Source organism: Plecotus auritus, assembly GCF_963455305.1.
Source record: "Plecotus auritus genome assembly, chromosome: 5".
In the NCBI taxonomy this organism is placed as follows: domain Eukaryota; kingdom Metazoa; phylum Chordata; class Mammalia; order Chiroptera; family Vespertilionidae; genus Plecotus; species Plecotus auritus.
The window spans coordinates 182,911,682-182,929,113 of record NC_137776.1 but is presented as its reverse complement, the minus strand read 5'-3'; the positions used below and the strand labels follow the sequence as shown (position 1 = coordinate 182,929,113).

At 54.9% G+C, this 17,432-nt stretch overlaps 1 protein-coding gene across 1 annotated transcript in view; it reads left to right on the top strand.

Annotated features, from left to right (window-relative positions):
* Positions 1-1,231: 1,231 nt before the first annotated feature.
* Positions 1,232-17,432, top strand: part of RAPGEF1 (Rap guanine nucleotide exchange factor 1) — a gene marked incomplete at its 5' end in the record, with an annotated part of 110,451 nt that continues 94,250 nt past the window's right edge. Inside the window, 2 exons of the mRNA XM_080668343.1 lie at positions 1,232-1,293; positions 2,293-2,792. Of these exons, the coding sequence (XP_080524469.1) occupies positions 1,232-1,293; positions 2,293-2,792 (562 nt within the window). The remainder of the gene's footprint in view (positions 1,294-2,292; positions 2,793-17,432) is intronic.

Below are 17,432 nucleotides of genomic sequence, written 5' to 3'. Positions count from 1 at the left end.
CACAGTGCCATTTAGAGTCACTGAAACACTTGTTTCCTCTATTTGGCCTTTCCTGTTGCTCCAAACAGAAACGAATTCCGCACCCCGACAGCCAGCGGGCATCTCTGCTGGACCGCCCACCATAGCCACTTCGTAGAAGAGTTGACAGGGACTGTCCACTCCCAGGCGCCCCGGAGCTCCTGGAGACTAGGCCGCATTCATCTTTGTTTTTGGGATTTTTTAAATTAATTTATTTTATTTTTATGTTGTTGTTTTTTTTCATTGATTTCAGGGAGAGGGAGGGAGAGGGAGAGATAGAAACATCAATGATGAGAGTTGTCAATTGACTGCCTCCTGCATGCTCCCTACTGGGGATCGAGCCTGCAACCTGGGCATTTGCCCTGACTGGGAATTGAACCCTGACCTCCCGGTTCATGAGTCGAAGCTCAACCACTGAGCCACACGGGCTGGCCAAGTAACAGCTCTATACCCCCTGGCCTGCCGTCATTGGCTCGAGGGCAGGCACGTGACTCAAATGAGGCGAACGAGAGCCTGCTGGTCCCAACTCTGCCACCGTGGGGAGCAAGAGCCCCTGAGAACAGAGCCGACCAGAAAGCTCTGTGGCTGATTCCGAGCCCCAAGGGGGCGGCGCTGGTCCTGGCTGTGCCGCAGGTCTGCTGGTGGGATGGCCAACACACCCCACGTTTACCCTCATTCAGCTGAGCCGGTTTCTGACAGTGAAAGCAAGTGTCCTGACCAGTGCAGGGAGGTGGCCCCACGGGGGAGAGGGTCCCCGTAGAAGTGACGCTCACATCGAGAAGCCAAAGGTGACTAGGAAGCAGCCCGGTGGAGGGGAAGGGAGAGAATATTCTAGACAGAAACACTGTTGATGAATAAGCTCCATTAAACAAGTGCCCTGGACCCTTATGCATAGTAATGGCCTGTGGTAAAGCACTTTATTGTTTGAAAGATCTCTGTCACTTGATATGTCATGGTTTATTAAATATAGTTGGTTACATGCTAACGAACCCCTGGCTGGGTCTATTAATCAGTTTGATTATCTGCTTTGCACTTAGGATTTGGGACCTAAAATACTGGCCCTTCTTAGCTCAGAAACTGGAGGAATTGGGGGCCGCTGTGGGAGTGCTGGGAGGTGGGCCTGGGGCCAGTTTTGCCAGGCAATGAAGCTGCCAACGAAGCTGGGCAGTGCCGCTCTGGCTCAGAGCCGCCATTCATCAGATCGAGGAGAAAAATGGATTTGTCAACCTTTGGCTTTGCCTTCGACCCCGAGAGGGCTGGGCCTGACGCCTGGAGGTGCCCCCGTCTCTGCCAGATCAGCGGGAATCAGTGAACCCAGCAGAGTGTGGGGGAGATGCAAATAGGAATTTCTTGCAACATCAACCACCTTTCCTTCTCCCTGCATCTCTCGGAGATCCTGTCCCAGCACCAGATCATTTAATTTACATGTCTCGAGGGAAGCAGGGGGGGAAATCAGCTGAGGTGGTTTTGTGTTACTTCTGTATATTCTCTCTTGGGGTCAAGAACAGTGAGCAGGGGACAGGAGATTTTCCCATACATGAAGACCCCTTGCGTTACTAAAATTTGCTTTTGTTGATACTTGTCTTATATGATTTATTTTGATGCCCCAGAATATGAACTTCTTTGGAGGAAGAATTACCTGCGTACAGGACCCACAGCAACGAACCCGGTGCCTAGCTCCAGTGGGACCTCTGATTCTTAATTCAGGGACTTTTGCGGAACGCATCCCTGTGCTAGACAAGGCCCAGCTCCAGGCTGGAGGGGGCCTTGGTCCCCATTAGGGGGTCATTGTGTCCTAAAGGGCTGGGTCCAGGCCTTAGCATGGAGACTCTGGGGACTCTGGGGACACTGAACGCTGGGTGGAGTCAGGCTCAGATCTGGCCAGGTGGCTTCTGCCCCCGGGGTTTACTGAGTCTCAGAAGGGGGAGGGGAAGGTAAGATCCGACTGAACCCCTGGTCAGGTCAGTCAGTCCCAGGTCTGGAGCTTCTGGGCTGGCTGGGAGCACTGAGTCTTGGTGGGGTCAGGCCTAGGCCTGGCCAGGTGACTGGCTAGCAGGGGCTGCTGAGACCCAGGTCTTGGGAGGAGGGACCAGCCCTGTGCCTTGGACTGTGGGCCTGCTTAACCAGGCGGAAAACTCTGGCCTGCAGAGGAAGCCGAGTCCTGGATGATGGTGGGAGGGGATGCGGTGTCAATCCCGGCCCTGGAATGGAGACTCTGGCCTGCGCAGAACGCGGAGTCCCGGGTGGGTGTCCACCCCAGGACCTGGCCTGAAGGCTCCAGGTGGTCAGCGGGCTGGTTAGCCCCAGCACGGGCGTGGAGACTCCGGGCCGGCAGGGGGCGCTGCGTTCCGAGCGGGAGGCGCAGAGCGGCTCCGAGCCGGCGGGGGGCGCTGGCGCGCGGCGGCGCGGCGGACGCCCGGCAGGTGGCGCTCTGGCCGCGGCCGAGGCCCGGCGGGCGGCGGCGGCGCGGCGCTGCGCCGGCTCGCGGGCCTGGGGAAGCGGCAGCGGCGGCGGCGGCGGGACCGGAGAAGGCAGAGCGGCGGCTGGCGGCGGGAGCGACGGCCCCGGGCGGGCAGGAGCGCGCCAGCCGAGCGCACAGGCCGCGGCCCGCGGAGCCCGCCATGCCGGCGCGGGTCTGAGGCGCGGCGAGTCAGGGCCGAGGCGAGCGGCGGCCGCGCCGGCTGGGCTTCCCGCAGCGGCGCGGCCGGGCCCGAGGAGCGGCGGCCTCGGCCTCCGGCGCAGCCCGGAAATGTCCGGCAGGATCGAGAAAGCAGGTGAGGCCGGGAGGGCCGGCGATGCGCGGCCGCGGCGCGGGGCGGAGGGAGGGAGCCGCGGGGCCTGCTCGGGCGCCTCCGCCGTCGCCTCCGAGGCCGCGCAGGCGGCGCCCCGCGCTCTCCAGGGCGCACGGCCGGCCGCAGGCTCGGGGGCCGGGCGGCTCGGGGACGCGGCCCCGCGGCCGGGGTTCGGGCCCGCCGGCCGCTTGGCCTCCGCGGGGCTCGCAGACAACGGCTCGGACCTGGGACGGGGAAGGGACGCCCGGCCGCGTGTCCTGGTGGCTGCAACGCCCAAGCCCCGCCAGGCGGCCGCCTCTCAGGCGGAGACAGGGCTGAGCCTTACAATGTGTCATTTCTAATGAGTCCGAGTTTAAATTTAACCAGAAGTATCTACTTCGGTGGCTTCAAAGGACGCGGCCGGCGGCGTCTGGCATTTCAGGGCTCGGCCGAGGCTTCCTCGGGTCTCCGGCGCCGCTGGGGAAGCAGGGCTGCGGGCGCCAGCCAGGCGTGGGGAGTGATGTCTCCACGCAAACCTCATCTCTTTGTGTGTTCCTGGAGATCTCGGGGAGCGGCCTCCCGCCCACCTGGTGTTTGCCTGCACCGGGCATAGTCTCTCCAAGGATGCGGTGAGGCTCGGGGCTCATGAGCCAGCGACACCTTGCAGGGCGAACCCTTGGGCCCAAGGCGAGGCGGGCGGGCAGCCCAGGGCTCCCGTGTGAGCAGGGCTGCTTGTCCTGACAGCCTGGGTGACTGACCTGGGGTGCCCCCTTAGCGTGGCCGCCGAGCCCGGAAGGCAGGCGTTCAGGGGGCTGGCTGCCGAGGGGAGGTTGCACGGATTTGGAAGTTGCTGGTGCTCCCCAGGTCACACCAGGATACGTTCCTGCGATGCGCCCGGGAGTGGACCCAGAAGGCAGTGCAGCTTGCAGGCTGTGGTTTAAGCACAGGAAGGGCATTATTTTTTTGTAGCCTTTATTGAGGGTTTTCTATATATCCGGCTCTGTGCTAAGCATTTTAAACGTATTGCTTACTAAACCCTTGCAGATTCTCTGTGAGCTAGAGCGTGGTCCGGGTTTTTCGGGCTCGGGGCCACTCAGTGAGTTCCTGCAGGCCACCCAGCAAGAGGGCAGCGGCAGGGCATTGAGGCCTGGGCTCTGCCCGGCGGCCCAGGGGCCTTCCTCAGGCCAGGGCCCTCGGTTCCGGGCGCTGCTTCCTGGGCGCCCTCATTGTTCTTCAGCCCTTGACCAGTGGCCACGAGTTGCTGCCCTGCACCTGTGCTGTTCCCGAAATATCTTGGGTTAATCTGTGAAGCGTTTCTCAGGAACCCTCTGCGTGGTGGGAAACTTGGATAATTTACTTTAAAAATAACACGAGCAGGGTATGCTTTGGCTCAGCCAGGGTATGTCCATTGTCAACAACCTGGAAATCCTGGGAAAGGAACAGCGAAAGGAAAAGCACCTGTGGTCCCAGAGCAGCTCCCACGGCTCAGACCCCCCCGGATGGGATGCATCTCCCTTGGCCTTCTCATCACCTGGAGACCCGAGGCCTGAGGCCAGTCTCTGGCAGCACAGTTTCTCCGTGGGCCTTCTCGGGGCACCCCCTCTACCAGGCTCTGCAGTGAGATGCCAAGGGCGGGAAGTGCCTCTTGTCTGAGGCGGGAGAGCCCGCTCTAGCATCACCTGGCCCGTGGCCGCATGCACCGTGCTGTTCCCACGGTCAGGGCCCAGGGCAAGGGGAAGGCTCTGTAGGGACAGCATTTGTGTTTGGCTCTGAAGAGGGGGTACAGGTCCCCGGGGGAGGGGGAGAGAGCAGAGCGCAAGGGGCTGACAGGGCTGTGGAGAGCTCAGGAGGAGGTGTCTTTGGGGAGAGGCAGCTAAGCAGCGTTCTGAGGGCAGCAGGGCCGGCTTGGCACCTGCTGTGGAGCTGGCCGAGGTGTCGGGTCGTTGCTGTGGTTCACACAGCCGTCAGGAAGTTCGGAGCAGCCCTGCAGCCAAGGGTGCGCCTTCCTCGGGTCTGCTGGTCGTTGGACGTGGACGTCCCCTTGCATTGCGACAAGATTCCCAGTTGAGCCGCTATTGGAGTTTCTAAACGGACCTGCTGGTGAGTTGCCAGCGGAGCGTTTCGTGCCAAGGCAAGGCCCTTGGGTGCAGCAGGGCTCCCGTTAGCAAGTGAGCAGCCCGGTTAGGCACGGAGCCTGGCGCCCAGCGAACAGTCACTGGTACTCGCGTCTGTTGACGTGAAGCAACAGAAGTGTTGCTCACACATGCTCCTAAGCCAGGGGTGGGCAAACTTTTTGACTCGAGGGCCACAGTGGGTTCTTAAACTGGACCGGAGGGCCGGAACAAAAGCATGGATGGAGTGTTTGTGTGAACTAATATAAATTCAAAGTAAAGGAGCAGAGGGGAGAGCAAGAGAACCAGATAGAACAGCCGGATCCGGCCCGCGGGCCGTCGTTTGCCCACGGCTGTCCTAAGCCCTTCTCCCTGAATATAGGCCTTGCACCGCTCAGGTGTTAAGGGACCCAGGGTTTTGGGGTGTAAGAGAAAACTCCTCTATCCATCCGTGGGGCCCTGAGGCGCGCCCATTCTTCCATCCGGACCCGTCCTTGGTGAGCAGCGGCCTCCTCAGCCTCCGGGGGAGGTCTCTGGGGCTGCCCTGCTGCTCCTCAGTACTTTCAGTTACTCAGCAGTGCCTGGCGTGGGTGGCGCCCGCCGGGCATTCGCATTGCCCTCCTGTGAGGCCTGCCATCGCACAGGGACACAGGAAGGCTGTTCCCAGTCGTCTGCCCCGGGCCTCAGCGGGGAGGACACCCTGGGTTTCAGAGGGCTGCAGAGGGTCAGTTTGCTGGACGGGCCTGTCCATTTCGGCTTGGTGGAGGAGGCTGACTGGAGGGCCAGGAAGGAGGGCGAGGTGGAGGCGGGCTTTTCTGAACTCTGGTATCTTCACAGGTAATGAGGAGGTAGAGGGGAGAGTGGAGCCAGAGGTTTTGGGGAGCTGGAATAGGGAGCTCCGCGGGGCGCTTGTGGGCAGAACCGGCCAGGAGAGGGGGCGGGTCCTTAGGAACGCAGAGGGACTGGTTCTGAAAGGGAACACGGCTGTGGGTGGGCACGGTGGTGGTGGGCCTCAGCTGCTCATGCTTCCAGCAGACACGGGGCGGAGGAGGGGCTGGTGCCCTGATGGTTCCATACGTAAGCAGCTATTGCCTGTGAGTGGAGGTGACAGACTGGTGGCTGTGGGCTGGATTCCGTCCACAGACGGGTTGTGTTTGATCTGCAGTGTTCTTGAAGAAAAAGAAAGAATCGATGGCCACTATTTAAAATCAGGAAGTCGGTCAGAAATGCCAGGTTTCCAGTTCTCTTGAAAACTGAGACTCTCTGGTAGCTCTGAGCCCTCTTCCTCTGCGGCCACTACGGATGGCCCTACCCGGCCACCAGCCATCACCCACCGTTTCCCGCTTGGACCATGGATATTTGAGTTTGCATCCCCTTTCCTTGGGGAAACCATTTGCGTTGTTGGCTTTCCAGCTGCACTGAAAGCTTCGCCCCATTTCTTCATTGATTTATTCCTCGATTTCCTGGTTGAGCTTCTCTGTCAGGTGCCGTACGAGGCCCTGGGGACCTCAGCAGACAATGCGGAGGCGCTGGGAGGTCACAAGGGGTCACGTCAGCCTTCCGGTGGGGGGTGTCAGGGATGCCCCTCTGAGGGACGAAGGTGAGCCGTGGAGGATGAGGCGTGTTAGCTGGCACAGCGTGGGGAGGAGAAGAGGGGCTTCACTTTCACGCATGCTCTCAGCTGCTCACGCATCGCTTCCTGCCTCCAGTTACCCAGCACCTCCTCAGGCTTGGAGTTGTTCTCCATCCCTGCGCCTGGGCCCTCCCTTCTGCCTGGGGCAGACAGAACAGCCGTCACAGGGACGAGAATGTCACCCATCAGACACAGGGCCGAGAATGTCACCCATCAGACACAGGGCCGAGAATGTCACCCATCAGACACAGGGCCGAGAATGTCACCCGGCAGACCAGTGCGGAGGAGTTGCGCCTTCAGGACCTCTGGCAGGTGGGCAGGCTCGGGGCGGGCCGGTGAAGCAGAGGGCTCACCCGGGCACCACGCCTGTGGGCAGGATTAACACGGTGTCACACGCAAGTGCCATGTTTTTCAAACGGCTGAGGATGCTTTATTATAATTTAGAAAAACTTACCCCAACTGCATTCATAGTAACTAGTTATGATGAATTTTCTCAGAATAAATAGGAAGTACATGCACTGCCACATGGGCTGGCTTTGTTTCGGCCTAGGAAAGAGTCCTTGTGGATCAGCAGTCACTGTATTTTGATCAGTTTTTTAAAAGTTTAATTTTTTAAAAATCTTTATTGTTGAAAGTATTACATATGTTCTCTCCCCCCCCCCCCCCCCCCGTTGACCTCTCCCACCCTGCCCCCACCTCCTACCCCAGGCCTTCACCACCCTATTGTCTGTGTCCATGGGTTATGCATATACGCATATGAGGTCATTGGTTGATCTCTTCCCATCTCCCCGCCCCATCAATTTCTAACTCCTCAAATCTTGCACTTCCTTTTTCTCCACCATTAGCAATCCATTCCACAAGTGGGACACTTTTAGGGCCTTGCAGTGGCACAGAGCCCAGGGAGCCTGGCTCCCCTGGTCACAGTCCAGGGTGACATCACAACAGTGTCAGACATTTCCAGTGTCCTGTGGCTCTCAGAGCGCACTGATGATGGCCTCATTCCCGATCGCCCCAGCACCCTGAGGGCTAGAGCAGGGCTGCTTATCCCCATCTTGCCAGGGAAGTTTGGTGACTTGCCCAGGGTCACAGCCGTAGCCCGTTTCTGCCTTTTCAGAGCACTGCGTAGAGCCTTTCACGTTGCTGAGGACACAGCTTTCTATCCTAATGCTTGTTCCTGTCTTTCTTTCTGACCCCCTCCCCCAAATATTCTTAGTTAGATTAAGGAGGGCCCAGAGTGGTCTTTAGCCTGCATATGATATTACTAATACTAATTACATTAGCAGTACTCTAAGGAGCTAAGGAATAGCATGAACACTGGCTAAATATGTTTTTAAAAACCAGCCACAGCAACCCAAACGTTCCCTGGTCTCCGGAGCAGCTGTTGGCAGAGGTGGTTTGAATGGGATTCCCTGTAGCCAGCAGACCTGATAGGAGGCCTGTAAAGATGAGTCATTCATGACCTTGCAGAAGAATCATTTCCCAAATTAGCCCGCACTGGTGAGTGCCTGGACGCAGGCCGCTCTCGCCCCAGTCAGTGCCGCTGAACGTGTCCCGGGTGCCATCATAAGATGACGCACTGGAAAGAGTAGCGGCCTGGCAACGCGTCCCGCCACCGCACCCACACAGCCTCCGGGACAGGTGTTCCTCTGACTCCACCCGCCGGCCCCAGAGGCTGCTTGGTAATTAAAACAAACGCAAACACAACCCGCACTCTGAATTTCCAGGGGACCCGAGTCCTGACCTGCAGTCGTTTTAGTTTCTGGTGAGTTGTTTGAGACCAGCTGACCAATAATCTGAGACCTGGCTTGTGACCTTGAGCAGTTCTTTCCCTTTTCTGGTCTCATTTTCTCCACGAGTGCCTTACGCAGGGGGAACTCGAAAATTAGTGCTTCCCCTTTTGTGTGTGATGTTTTAAAGCTGTAGCTCCTCTTCATACACCAGGAGGCCGTTAGGCGGTGGGTAACGGGAGCCACTCTGGGCTCAGCGGTGGCCCCTGGGCTCCTGCTTGGTCCTCCATGAGCACAGTGTGAAAACCCACTTCCTGGATGCTCTCAGCCTCCGCTGCCCAACCCACTTCCTCGGACTCTGCCTTCTCCTCCCCCAGCAGGCAGTTAAGTCCACGGGAAGGCCCCAAATAAACACCTGGGGGAGAATAATATCGTGTAGCTCATTCAGAACCCAAAGCCTCAGTTTCCTTTCTACCAGTTTAAAATCAACAGATAAAGTTTTAAATATCGGACCATTAGCTCCATGAGGGAGGTGCCTGTCTGGTCCGCCATGGGGCTCCCACCCCTGCACAACGTGGGTGCTCAGTGACACCTTACTAGAAGAATGAGTGAAGTTACTTAATCCTGTCATAGAATGAGCTTAGGTTTCTGACTCCAACTGTCAAAATTGTCTTCACATGGAGCTTCTGGGTTGTGAATTGCCCGTTTGTATGTTTCTGGGTGAATTAGCAGCACCAGTACTCGGGTTGGGGTATGCAGTTAGTTGGGGTCTCTCTGGTACCCATATACATTCTGAGGCGAGGCCACAGCCAAGTTCCCAGGACACTGGAGAGAGCTCTGGGGCTGCTGAGAGACCGAGCCCACGCGGCCCTGGCTCGGCAGCTGCCTCTGTAGAGAGCGCTTGGCTCTGGGGGAAGGGGGGGACAGCACCCAGTTCTCTAGGCACTGCTCCTTTCCCGGCAGCAGCTGTGAGCCTGCCTCAGTTACAGACCAGGGCACATGCCCGCTCTGCCCAGCCCGCCGCCCGGCCGAGCACCGTGAGAGGAGTCCCGTCTCCATTTCTTATTTCCTTCGGGTGGCCTCGGCGTCATTCAGGACTAGATCCCTGCGCCATCAGCTCTTTGAGGGGCTGGGAGAGGTATCTGCAGGGGTTCCCTGACTCCCCCTTTCTTCTTTGTCAAGGGGCTTAGGAGAGTCTCTCTTGCCAGTTCCTCATCCTTTGTGAGCGAAGATGCAGTGGAGAGCCTTCCCTAATGGATTAGGAACCTGTCTGGTCCCCGCTGGTCACAGCCCCTCTTTGTCCCCACTCTCCCAGCCTGTGGTTGGGCAGATGGATGATGGTCTCTGAACCCGAGTCCTGACCTGCAGTCTGGACCGCTCCTCCCTAAAGCACTGGGACTGCTTCACAACGCTCAAACCCTCGTCCCGCCGGGTCTGAAAGGGGGTCTTTCTCCTCCTCTCCTTGGCTTTCTGCCACCACACACTCACCTCACTGCAAATGCAGGTTTGTGATCGGGAAACGCTGCCCTGCTTCTCAAGCAAAGAAGGACCGGCCTGTCTGTCATGGGGCGGGGGGGGGGGGGGCAGTTAGAGGGACACGGGGGGCACTTCCCGAGGCTGCGGACAGAAGGGTGGAGTTCAGGCGTTTCTAGCTTTGTCATTGGTGTGAACTTGACAGTCAAGGCTCCCAGCCATGCTGTTCAAAGCCAGCCCACCGTGCCCCTGAGCTTTGGGAGAAGAAAGGGGTGGATGTGGAATGAGAAGAGAGGAAGGACAGCAGGGATGACCACTGGCCGGTGTATTTTTGTTTCATCCCAAGAGGCCACCTGCGTTTCTCCTTGCAGAGGCGACGCAGTATTAATTAAACCATCGTCCTCAGCCCCTGAAGGCGCGATGCTTTTGTTCTGTGGCAGTTCCAGGTCCTCGCAGACAAGGAACTTACAAGTTCCGTTGAACCCTACAAGCAGCGTGATTTTTAGACCCTTCATCCCCCGCCCTTGGTTAATTTTCACAATCAAGGTACATTCAGAAATCCTAGAGTTTCGCTGTGCGTGTTCCTTGGCCTGTGCTGCCCTGTGCTTTCCTGATCGATGCGAGCGAGCGAGTGAGCGTGGCCTCCTTGCTAGTTAGTTCCAATGGTTGGTTCAGAACCGCTGTGTGCAGAGCTGAGCCCAGTCAGCTCTCTTCACTTTGTCTAGTCATTTGGTCCTGGAGCGACAGAACCTCTCCCTGAATTACCGTGACCGCACTCCTCTGTGCTTCTGCCCCAGCTTGTCCAGAGCACCTTACAAATATTAATTCTCTGAGCTCATCGGAAACCAAAGGCAGATTGGAAGCATGCTTCCCTGCGTGATCTGTCCTTGGTTTGTTCGTGAGGCGCTGTCTCTATTATTACCCTAAATGTGCAAGGTTGTAGAATGCAAAAAAGGAATTGGGCCAGAGACCTGGACTACAGTCAGCCCGTGTTGCAGGGAGCCCAGAGTTCCCTGGTCCCGGCTTGGTGGGTGAAATGTGCGTACCAGTGAGGAAATCGTGTGGCTGAACCATCCGGGGCACGTGTGCATCACTGTCTCTGAGGGTGCTTGGAACTGTGGCATCTTCAGGTGATGGAGAGAGAACTGGCCAGGGTGTCTGGCACTGCCGCAGGCCTGGTGTCTCCTGGGCAGGCTCGGTCCCTTCCTGGACCTTGAACTGCAACACTGCTTCCTGAGCTTTTTAAAGATCCCAGGTCCTGCTTAGGATCTGATGGAGGCTCGTGGACTCTGCCCCCAGGGAGAAAGATTCATTTACGTGTGGATATGGTTCTACGAACTCTAAATTCCTGCTATAGTATGATGCATAATAATTTACAAACTCCACAGGTCTTGGAAAGCTCAAATGGAATCTTGGGCATCTGAAGTAATCAGGATTTGATTTCTCCTGGTTCACGCAGACCTGAGTTCAGGTGCTAGTCAATAATTATACTTTCTGGAGTTTTGTAAGGATTTCATGAGATGATGCTTGCAAGCTGCTTAGATAATGCCTATGTGGGCGAAAGGAGAAACCTTTCCCCTTCTGGAAGAGGGTATTTTTAATTTACGTACAGGAAGATGGGACTCTTTGGGGATGTGCAGTTCTCTGAACGTGAACTGCTTTGTAGTTTTGTGACGCTGCTAGCACAGCGAGGACTGAGATCAGTCCTACCAGCCAGGGCGGGGAGATGCTTGCCGCCCCCTGCAGTCATGCCCTTTCCTCCCCCGGCTCCTGGCAGCCATCCATCCGTTTCCCATTCCTGTAGTTTTGCCTTTTTCAGAATATAATACGGTCTCAGCTTTCAGAAATGTGCTTCTTTTACTCAGCAATACCGCCTTGGAGACTCAGGAAGTTATTGTGTTGTTTTTTATCGGAAGTTTCCTTTTCATAGCTGAGTAGTATTCCATTGCATGGACATCATCAGTTTACCTGCATAGAATTTGACTTTGGTTAACTAGCTGTGTTTCCTGGAAATAGATAATAAGATGGCAGTTGACCAACAAAAATCAAACAACCCAATTTGAAAACTTGAGTAGACATCTCTAAGAAGATACGCGAATGGCCAGCAAACACATGGAAAGATGCTCAGCGTCACCGATCCTTAGGGAAGGGCAAAGAAGCCGCAGTGAGAGCCCACCGCACACCCATGGGAGGGCTACTCTCAAAAGGACAGAAAGTGACAGGGGTTGACAGGGATGGATAGGAACTGGACCCTGTGCGCTGGGGGAATGTGAAATGGTACGGCCCCTGTGGAAAGCAGTATGGCGGCTCCTCACAAACATGAAAACTAGCCCTGACTGGTTTGGCTCGGTGTATAGAGCGTTGGCCTGTGGACTGGGAGGTCCCGGGTTCGATTCCGGTCAGGGGCATGTGCCTTGGTTGCGGGCATATCCCCAGTGGGGGGTGTGCAGGAGGCAGCTGATCGATGTTTCTCTCTCATCGATGTTTCTCTCTATCCCTCTCCCTTCCTCTCTGTAAAAAATCAATAAAATATATTTAAAAAAATGAAAACTAGAACTCCCATATGATCCAGCATTTCTGAGCATACACCCAAAAGGAATGGGAGCCAGGACTCAAAAAGGTGTTTGTCCACTCATGTTCATAACATTATTCACAACCACAAGGTGGGAGCAGCCCAGGTGTCCATGGATGGATGAGAGGTAAAAAAATGTGGTTGACTCACGAAATGCACTATTTCCCCCCTTAAAAAAGGACAGTCTGCCACCTGCTTCGACATGAATGAGCCGAGAGGACATTATGCCAGGCACAAAAGGGAAATACTGCACAAGTGCACTGGTGTGAATGAGACACCTACGAGTAATCAGAATCATAGAGACAGAACGCACTAGTAAGTCCAGTGGTGGTTGCCAGGGGCTGCGGGAAGGGAGAATGGGAGTTAATGTTTAACACATAATGAATGTTTAAGTTCAGTTTTGCAAGACAAAAAGAGTTCCTGATAGTAACACAACAGTATGAACGTACTTATTCTGAGATGTACTTATTAAGAGCACACTCTTAAAAATAGTTAACAATGTAAATGTTGAGTTATATATATTTACCACAATTGGTAAAAAATTACCATGGACCACAAATATTTTTCAATATTTACATCGTTGTTATTTAATCTGAAGTATCTTAATACAATAAATTATATTAAAACATTAAAAACATGATGACATATGACAACTGTATTACTGGGGGGCAATGCTTGTGGTAAAAATGCCCTGGTCTAATTAATTGCACCTGGGCGGGGACAGGAGGTGAGCTGTAAACAGCTGGCGGGACACGCACTCTGCCTCTTGAGCGCCGTGACTCGTGCAGTTAAGCGTGTCCCTTGAGCGGGCCTGTGCGATGATGAGATGCTGGCCGCTGTGGGCAGGGAGCTTTGAAGCCAGGGTGGGTCCTGGGCCCACCAGAGGTGGATCTCGTCCCCTTGGACCTGAGCTGCTCAGCCGTGCTGGGCTCCTTCGTGGACCCTCACAGGGTACCGTCCGGAGCTGCCCTCTGGCAACCTTGGTTCCTGTCCTGTATCTGTCTGAATAGGTTGGTGCCAAGAGGGGCTGATGGAGGACAGGCGGCTAAAGAGCCCCAGAGCCTGGGGCGGGGGGTAGCCTGGCACACAGGAGTGCTTCCTGCATGTCAGCTATTAGCAAAGACTCGGGGACTCCTGGTGGCTTCCATGTGAGGCTCTGCCTGGATCCCCTGTCGGCGCGTCCTCTCTGGGTTAACAGCACAGGTGGCATGTACTCCGGCACTGTTTGGCAGGGTTCCAGGCTGTTGGCCACAGGCGTGAGACAGTGTCACTGACTTGGAGGAGGGGAACAGAGAGGTTGAGCTCTGAATCAAGATCCAGAAGCAAGCTCAAGTCTTCTCCAAGAATTTGGAGGTCACAGAGCCTGCCCGGTCGTGATTGCCATGATGGGGTCTCTGGTCCCAGGAGTACCATTAACCCGTTTCTGTATGAATCTTTTTTTTTTTTTAAATATATTTTATTGATATTTTACAGAGAGGAAGGGAGAGGGATAGAGAGCTAGAAACATTGATGAGAGAGAAACATCGATCAGCTGCCTCCTGCACACCTCCCACTGGGGATGTGCCCGCAACCAATGTACGTGCCCTTGACCGGAATCGAACCCAAGACCCTTGAGTCCGCAGGCCGACGCTCTATCCACTGAGCCAAACCGGTTTTGGCTCTGTATGAATCTTGGATGGAAGGCAGTTACTGGTTTTCTTTGATACCACAGTACCAACACATAGTACTTCCCAGGAAACAAAGAAAAATAAAATACATTAGCAAGATAGACTATGAAACAATGCACTGATTTCAGAAGTTGGACTGAAGAGGTACACATCTTAGAATCAGGGAATTGGATATGAAACATGGGCTCATTCTTTCAGCTGGTTTCTTGAGCACCTACTGCCTGCAGTTCCTGGCGGCAGGTGCTGGGATCATGGGATGGATGAACCAGTGCTCCTCCCCTCAGGGCGCTCACGACGACTGGCCGGAGCTCTCCCTTCAGGCGAGACCGGCCTGTGAGCGAAGAGTCCGTCTCTGGAGTTTGGCTTATAGATGTAGCTCTGACCTGGCCTCACAGATGTCGGCTAGCAGAGGACCATTACCTGAGGATCACTGTGCTCATGCAGACTGTGACAGCTGGGTGATGATCGCACATCCTGGCTTCACCTGCTGTCCTGGCAGTTATTAATAGCACCCTCCTGTCACTCAAAGGTGCCCTGGTTTGGATAAGGAAACACGGGGGGAGGAACCGTTTACCACCACTGAGTTCCACCAGTTTGTGCTGGTGAGGGCCTTGGTCTACCGTGAGAGAACCAACTCAGGAACTGGCCTGCTCCAGCCCAGGGCCAAGCCCCTCGAGTCCGCAGGAGGGTCAGCTGGATTGGGGTTTGGTCCATTCTCCCTTTGAGCAGAGAAGGAAATTACTATTTTTCACTTGAAAAAGGTTTTTCTCTCAATTCCAGGTGGAATTGACAAAATTGGAGGCGAGGGCTTCTCCCGTTCATGGCCTGCAGGCGGGATTTAGTTCTTGGCCCAGCCCTGACAGCAGTGACTGCCTTTCTTGTTGGGGGTGCTCTGGAATTGGAGGTGGGGGGTGAGTTCTAACCCCTTGTAACTTGCAGGTTAGGTTGGACCCCAAGAAAGATGGCCTGGCCCACTTTACAGTTCATTTCTGTGGAGTGTCATTTTAGTCCTGCCTGCACAGAGAAACAAAGCAGCCTTGTTTGGGATACAGTATCAATATTCAGTGAGGATTAGTACTTTGTTGTTGTTGACCCACCCCTGCCAGAGAGAAGGCAGCTGGTTAGCTGTGGAAAAACACCAGCCTGGGAGTCAGCGATCGGGGTTCCCTGGCCGTCTGTGGAAGCTTGGGGCGCTGTCTTTCCCCCTCTGGGCCTCAGTTTCCTCACTTCAGACTGAGAGGGCTGGACTAGCTCTGTGGTTCTTAGCCTTTTGGAAATCCTGGAGACTCTAATCAAATGCCGGGGAAAGGCCCTAGCCTATCTGACCTTCTCCCATTCACGTACTGCCAGCTGCACAGGGCCTTTGCACATGCTGCTCCTGCCTAGAATGCTCTTCACCTCTTTGCTTGGTCAGCTCATGCTCGTGCTTTGAGTCTCAGCCTTCCCTGACCTCCCGGATTAGATTAGGTCACCCTGCTGGATGCGGTCCCCCACCCGGAACTTCTCAGCACTGACCGCAGTGGAAACTAAGTAATTCTTCGTGCATGTTTTCTGACTCCCCCTACGCCCTGACATTCTGAGGCTGTGGCCACGAGTATGGCGCAGAGAGTCCGACCTCTGCTTCCTGTGACACACTTCGAGAGCTGGGCCTTTGCCTTCGATGATTTCTCCAGGGCTGCACAGGAAGTCACTTCAAAGCAGGGTCTTTTTGGCCCCAGAAGATTGGCTACCAGACTCTCTGCCTCAGTGCCCTGCGGGCCTGACCTCCAGGCAGATAGTCCCCTGTGTTTATGTTCTGGACTGAGCTGGAACTCCCACTTGGAACATTCCCACAGTGCTTGGCGCTTCCTCGTATTGTTGTGTTTTTCTCTGGAGGGGAAGTGACCAACATCAGACTTTCCTCCCAGCAGACAAATTCCATGCACAGAGTCTATGTCAGCTACCGGGCGCCAGCGGAGAGCCCGCCTGTCTCGCTGCCTCTGGGGGGTGCGTGTGCACATACAGCGATCCCTGGCCTTTCCCTCCGGAGCCATCACTTCTGTCGCCTTCATCTCCCTCAAGAAGCGAGCTGCGCCTTGCAGGACTCCCTGGTTCAGCTGTCTTCTGAGCCCTGTAGTACCGTGTGCGTGTGCGGAGGGTAGAGCTCTCTGAAACGTCTCAAACCGCATTAGCCACAATGTTACCTCCCTGGTTTACGTCCCTTTCCACAATCAAAACGTTATTACCATGGGACAAAGGTTCGTAAGTGAAGTTTTATTTTATTTGCACTAAGGGAATGAGCTAGTTACCAGAATGTTGCAGTGGGCCTTACGTGATGTGGAAAAAGGATCCCTTGTGAGGGTGAAGATTTTTCTTTTCTTTTTTTTTAAATATATTCCATTGATTTTCTACAGAGAGGAAAGGAGAGGGATAGAGAGCCAGAAACATTGATGAGAGAGAAACATCGATCAGCTGCCTCCTGCACACCCCACACTGGGGATGCGCCCGCAACCAGGGTACACGCCCCTGACCAGAATCGAACCCGGGACCCCTCAGTCCGCAGGCCGACACTCCATCCACTGAGCCAAACCGGTCAGGGCTGAAGATTTTTCTTTTTTTTTTTTTTTTTTTTTTTTTTTTTTTTTTTTTTAATATATTTTATTGATATTTCACAGAGAGGAAGGGAGAGGGATAGAGAGCCAGAAACATCAATGAGAGAGAAACATCGATCAGCTGCCTCCCGCACACCTCCCACTGGGGATGTGCCCGCAACCAAGGCACACGCCCCCGACCGGAATCGAACCCGGGACCCCTCAGTCCGCAGGCCGACGCTCTATCCACTGAGCCAAACCGGTTTCGGCTGAAGATTTTTCTTTAATGTATTGTATCTAAAGCTGGATGATTATATACAATAAAATAATATAAACTACAACAGTAGCTATTCTGTAAGAGTATCTGCTGAATGTGAGCAAGTTTTAAACATCATCTTTAGCCCTACCCGGTTTGGCTCAGTGGATAGAGCGTCGGCCTGCGGACTGAGGGGTCCTGGGTTCGATTCCAATCAAGGGCATGTACCTTGGTTGCGGGTACATCCCCAGTGGGGGGTGTGCAGGAGGCAGCTGATCGATGTTTCTCTCTCATCGATGTTTCTGACTCTCTATCCCTCTCCCTTCCTCTCTGTAAAAAATCAATAAAATATATTTTTTAAAAAATAAAAATAAACATCATCTTTAATCTCTAAACTGCTTTATGAAGTAGATGGCACAGTGGTACACATTTTACACAGGGGAAAAACTCAGGTCCAGAGAGGTAAGTTCTAGCCCAGAGTTGCCCAGCTGTGAAGTGCCCCCACAGAGATTCAGACAGGCCAGCTGTCCTCCAAAACCAGCACCTGCCCACTGCTCTACCTCCTCTGGCCACAAGGAAGTGGGTAGCAGATTTCCTAGCCAAGGAGAAAGATTCTGGGGCTGGATCTGGCTAA